Raw genomic sequence first — 6,328 nt, 5'->3', positions numbered from 1 at the left:
TGAATGACGGCAGTAGGCAGTTTATTGTTCAGACGGTTCACTTCTTTCCCAAAATGCCGTACCTCGAGACCTAATTCACAGCGTGTTCCAGGTCACTGGCACGGACGCCGGTGAAAAGGGAGTGGATGGGGGAACGGTAGAGGCACGAGCTTTGTACAGCTTGCACTAGGCCATGAATTACAAGACTTATACAAGCAAAAGCGCATTGCATACATAATACATACATGATCTGGCAGTTACTTCTTGAAACTACCATTGCCAAATGTGATCATTAGGCCCCGATGGGGGCAGCAGGCAGGGTGTGCCCAGCGACAGCACAGATTGCGTTTGAGATGCGTGCGCGTCGGGTGAGGCTGCACCACAGCCGCAGTGGACAAATCCACAGGAGACAGAAAAGGGCAGCGATTATCCCTGAATGTCACCACTGTGGTTTTGAAAACGGCTGCCCTTCCATTGCAGTTTATACAGCTAAATTCTATCAGATGTAAATGCAATGCGCATCGCAAAGGTGTGCTCGTCAGGTAAAACGGTGACGACACCACCGTCGTTTTCACGATTAAAAGTTGCACGGAAAGAGGTTTAAAATTTACAATCTTTGGACAAAATGACGAGTAAAATTAGGAATTCGGCATCAATGCAAATGCTTCATAGTGGATCAACCCTCTATGAGAACTTCTCACCAAACACACCAAAGCAAACAAACAGCTCGTCTCACCACACAAAAACCCCAGAAAAAAAAAAAGGGAAAAAAATAAAACCCAGCCACCCAACAAGACTGCACACGCGCGTGCGCACACCTCGGGTTTCATGGAAACCCAACCGGATCTGTGGAAAAAATAAAACCCAGCCACCCAACAAGACTGCACACGCGCGTGCGCACACCTCGGGTTTCATGGAAACCCAACCGGATCTGTGGAAAAAATAAAACCCAGCCACCCAACAAGACTGCACACGCGCGTGCGCACACCTCGGGTTTCATGGAAACCCAACCGGATCTGTGGAAAAAAAGAAAAAAATGTCGATCCAGAAACCCCTTTGCATCAAGACGAGGGAACCGAACCGAAGATCAGATGGCCAATGAGACGAGCGGCACCCAAACCCAGGAAACGAGCAAGGGAAGATTGCTACACACAGAAACACAATCACCATAAGTGTCGGGGCAGTAAACATTTTGTTATCAGTTCAACCGTGCAAAACTGAGGACGGAGAGGCGCTTGTACCAAGGAATAGAGGATTGCATTGGAAAATAAAACACCTATAAATTTATATACAGGTATCGAGGCTCATGGAAGAGCAGAGCACTTTCGCCCGAGAAAAGAAAACAACATCACAGCACCAAACAAGAAGTGTGGGAGTCATGCTTTCCCTCCACTCCGTACGCTTCGCAAAGACCAGATTTAAAAAAAAAAAACAGAATCCCAGCACGTCTTACGCTCAGAGCATTACCAGCACGCTCCTCGTTCGAACAACCTCGAGGCCTAACCTTGGAATACCCACTTAGTCCATTACAAAAACCCTTCTGCGAGTATGCAAAGGGAATGTCACGCCGTTGAATGCAAACTTGCGGCATCGCCTTCAAAGCAATTTTTTCTCGCTCTTTTAAACACCCCGTAAGCCACGGATAAATCGACACGCACGTACACACAAACCGCCTGTGAATGCCCGATCGCGAGGAGGTGCAGATTTCTCCCAAAGTATTTACAATTGCAACATGTCACAGCATGAGACTTCCTCTTCATTTGGTAATTTCAGATGAAGCCTGCGACGCAGCCGCGCTGGTCCTGCGAGGGAGGAGGCAAGAAGCACCATCGATCAGTGGGACGCTGCCGATTTTGGAAATTCACAAGTCATGCGTGTATTGTCAGGTGTCAGGTAACGGAGAAGCAGGAATAAATTTTAAAAAACACAAAACCGATGACGTTCCTGTTTTTTTTCCCCACACAAGGTTTGCGTTTAGTTAACAGTTTTACCATTAAGCTGCCTTGTTTACATGGCCCAACCATTGGTGACAACATGGGTTGTGTGTGCTATTATTCCCTCCACCACCAAAGGTGCATGGATGTTATGTTTTCACCCCCGTCTGTTTGTCTGTCTGTCTGTCTGTCTGTGAACAAGATATCTCAAAAAGTTGTGGATGGATTGTGAATGGATGTGGTTGAATGTGGATTGTATGTGGATGTGGATGTGCATGTGGATGGATGATGGAGTTGTGGATGGATGGATAAATTTGGCAGAGAGGTAGTGTATGTGACACGGACGAAATTATTTGACTTTGGTGAAGATCCGGACTAGACCAGCTAGTAGAATTTTAAGTGATTCTTCCCCATTGGGAGGATAGGGCCAAAAACTATACATTGCGGGATATCTCAAAAAGTTATGGATGGATGGATTTGGACGAAACTTGCTCGACAGGTTGTGTGTGTGACAAGGAAAAATCGCCTCGATTTTGGTGAAGATCTGAATATGGATTCGGATACGAGAATTATTTAATTTTTAAGTGATTCGTCCCCATTGGGAGATAGGGCGAAAAACTATACATTGCGGGATATCTCAAAAAGTTATGGATGGATGGATTTGGACGAAACTTGTTGGACAGGTTGTGTGTGTGACAAGGAAAATCGCCTCGATTTTGGTGAAGATCTGAATATGGATTCGGATATATATGAATGAATGAATGATCGTTTTAAGGCCATTTTCCCCGCTCGAGTGGGGGTTAGCCTTGCGGGCCCCATGACAATCATGGTTCCCTGTTTGAGGCAATGTTTTTATGGCCGGATGCCCTTCCTGACGTCAACCCTTGGTCACGCTCTTACGATGCGCAGGGATAAGGTGTACCTATTCTAAATCGGGGTACACACCGTGATCATTCATCCCAGCAAGCTGGTACTCAATTTGTCGACCTCGGAAGGATGACAGGCTGAGTCAACTCCCCTGGCGTTAATTCAGCGATTGACTGGGATTCGAACCCAGGATCCTAGGATCCCAAGCAGGCACCCGAACCGCTAAGCCAACACCAGGCTTACGAGATACAAGAATTATTTAAGTTTTAAGTGATTCTTCACCATTGGGAGATCAGGCGAAAAGGATACATAGCAGGATATCTCAAAAAGTTATGGATGGATGGATTTGGACGGGACGAAACTTGGTGGACCAGTTGTGTGTGTGACAAAGAAAAATCGATTCAATTTTGGTGAAGATCTGAATATGGATTCGGATACGAGAATTATTTAATTTTTAAGTGATTCTTCACCATTGGGAGATCAGGCGAAAAGGATACATAGCAGGCAGGGTATCTCAAAAGGTTATGGATGGATTTGGACGAAACTTGGTGGAGAGGTTGGGTGTGTTACAAGTTCAGCCTGCGTAAACTGTTCAGCCTGGCGGAGGTATGCGCTCTACCGAGTGCCATTCTAGTTAACAATAAAATAAAAATCTTTAAAGCTGATTGGATAGACCAAGGGCTGCTGTGCTAAAGAATGTTGCAAATAATGGTGTCAAAGATATAACCAAGACCTTTGCTCTTTCACTCTCAAGTTACCAAAATACCAAATGCTCAGCTTCCAAATTCGACATCAGGTTTTCATTTCAAGCCGAGGTGATCGCAGTGGCTATAATATTGGACACTCGCTTTCAACACCTGCTCAGTGCCAGACCTCGCGAAGGGCTGTGCTACTTGATTGAAAAATGACACTGGCCAGGCCACAAGGGGGGAAACAAAACCAACAAGACAAATATTGTGCATTCAATGGAACTGAAGATATTTTCCAACGCGTTTTGCTCACCAGGTCAAGAAATTACACAGCTGCACATGTTACAGCCACCACCGTTGTCCTCCATGTTGTGCAGCTTTCGGGCTTTGTGGTCCCGGATCTCTCGCACCAACGTGTAAAATGCGTCCTCCACACCCTGTCGCACACACCACGGAGCTTCATGGTAACCCTTAAACAATATTTCATGCTAATGTCGGTCAGCGTGTGAACAGAATTAATTTCTGAAAAACAACAGCTTCATCACCCACCTGTAAAGGCTTATGAAGAACCTTTTAAATGGACTATCACTCCACCTTGGACATGCTGCTTCTACTCACCCAACAATGAATGGAGGCCCTCAATGTCAGACACAAGATCAGGGCCATCTCTTTGGACATTTCCTGTGCCTTTGATACACCCTGGCATCCCACCTTGCTCTCCAAACTGTCTGCCTATGGCATCCAAGGTTTTAACTCAAATACGAGCCTCGACTAAACATCCAAAAAAAAATAAAACTCCACACATGGTTTACTGACTTCCTCAACTCTCGTAGCCAATGTGTATCCTCTCATCTCATCTCCCGGTCAAGGCCGCAGTACCCCAAGGCAGTGTTCTGGGTCCAGTCCTATTCCTGATCTTCATCAATGATCTCTGACCCTCTGGCAAATCCCCTTTATCGATTTACTGACGACTCCACCCACTGCTGTGACATCCTCAGCCAGGAAGGCTGTATCCTCTTCCCCCTTTAGACCTTGACAAAATCAAAAGATGGTCAAACATTTGGAATATGTCTTTCAATCCTAACATATCTATCTTATCAATCTATCTATCCCTCTCTCACTAAGGACCGTCTGGCAAACCCTACCATCTGCTTCCCTAACAATCCTCTTGAAGAAGTTCAGTCACTCAAGCTTTTGGGCCTCACCATCAACCATGTTCTTTCTTGGGCAAACCACATATCTAAGGTTGCGTCCAAAGATATCCTCCATCGTGCAAAGACTTTCCTTGGCAAAGTTTTAGCTATCTACAATATCTTGTACATGCTGCTCTCCCCTGCCTCACACCTCGCTTGGCGTGTCACCATGAAAACTAAGGCCTTCAAGATCATTGGAACATCCCACAAGTAAACTGAGTCTCTGAGCCTATTATCGCTTTCACATCTCACTACAGGTCGGTGGTCTCTGTCTTCTACCGCTTCCTTTCTTGTCTTGCACCCTCTGACTTTTTCGTGCTCTTTCCCTCCCAGGTTTCTGCAGGGCGCACGCGGTCCGCCAGTAACCCCCTTCTGGTGAATCTCCAAAAATGCAGTCTCAATGCTCACCTCTACTCATTGGTTCCTCATTTTTTCTCACCTGTATCAACTTCCTCGGTCTCTTCAATTTCATTGTTCCCTCTAGGGCTTCAAGACAGCTGTTTACCACTATATCAAGTCATGCCCCAACCACAACAATTATTTTTCTACTTCCATTAACGCCTGGTGTTGGTTTAATGGTTAAGGTGGTTGGCTTATGATCTTGGTGTCTTAGAATCTTCAGTTTGAGCCCCTGAGGTGCCGTTAAATAACACGAGGTGGGTTCACTCAGCCTGGTATTTTTCGGAGGTTCGGCAAAATGAGTACCAGCTTCCTAGAAACAGGGGGTACTGCATCAGCGGCACAGCCACACTCCCAGCAATGATGCAACCAGCAGCCATAGGCTGCATACAAAATGATAATCCTTCTCCAAGCCCACCTCTTTCTGGGTATCCAGTTTTTCCTTACACTTCTGTGATTGATTGCTTATGGCTGTATCGATCTTGCTCATCCCAAGTACCCCTCCTTACTTAAATTAGTCTCAATGTCCCTTATTTCTCTAAGTCTCCCTCTAATCTGGAACTCAATCCTGCTGTTTGTGCCCCCCCCCCCCCTTTCTACTGTTTTTTTTGTTACATCCTAGTCCGTTCTGTATTCCCTCACCTCCATAAGTCTCGACTGTTTCCATAAAAAGGCATCTCCACAGGGCAGATCTTCAAAAGAAAACATGCCTGGCCCATCCCTATCTCCTTGAGATACTTACGACTTACAATCGTCTTGTGGAATATGCTTAAGGAATAAAGTAAATAAGTAAAGAAGGCTTGAGTGGTTGACCTACAATAGAGTGGTGTGGCATTTTACTGTACAGCCAGAAGCATTATTTAAGAAGGTTGGTGAATGTGACCAGGGCGGGTTCTCACTTTTACGAAAGCAATTACAACTCGAGTGCAAAGCCTGGATGGCCATGCTTTATTGGCTAAGGCAGCGAAAGAGCACGTTGGTGATTAGTTTTCAATAAGGCTCAACACCAGAATGTATCCATTTGAATTGGTCACGTCAAGTAAGGTCAAATATGGGAGCATGCGCGGAGCAGCACGTCGCCACATCCACTTTCCGGCGGTGCTCCAGGGGCCCCCGTCTGGCCATCCCCCAGGCTAATGCCTAGCCCATCCCTATCTCCTTGAGATACCGATCAACCTGCTGCAACCACGAGGCACGCGGTCTTCCCGTTGGCCTCCTCCACTCACAAGGCTCCCTTGCCTAGAGTATCTTGTGAGCTGTATCAGCA

General features: G+C 46.1%; 1 protein-coding gene across 2 annotated transcripts in view; it reads right to left on the bottom strand.

Annotated features, from left to right (window-relative positions):
- HRAS (HRas proto-oncogene, GTPase) overlaps nucleotides 1-6,328 on the bottom strand; it is a 51,216-nt gene continuing 44,888 nt past the window's right edge. For both annotated transcript variants that reach the window (XM_068124046.2, XM_068124048.2), the window contains 2 exons: nucleotides 3,783-3,906; nucleotides 1-1,781 (listed from right to left, as the gene is read on the bottom strand). In XM_068124046.2, the coding sequence (XP_067980147.1) occupies nucleotides 3,787-3,906 (120 nt within the window). In that variant the 3' untranslated portion in view covers nucleotides 1-1,781; nucleotides 3,783-3,786. The remainder of the gene's footprint in view (nucleotides 1,782-3,782; nucleotides 3,907-6,328) is intronic.

This window comes from Myxine glutinosa, chromosome 8 (assembly GCF_964187855.1).
Source record: "Myxine glutinosa chromosome 8, kmMyxGlut1.1, whole genome shotgun sequence".
Lineage (NCBI taxonomy): Eukaryota > Metazoa > Chordata > Myxini > Myxiniformes > Myxinidae > Myxine > Myxine glutinosa.
The sequence above is the reverse complement of the archived record's forward strand: the minus strand, read 5'-3'. Positions and strand labels throughout refer to the sequence as shown.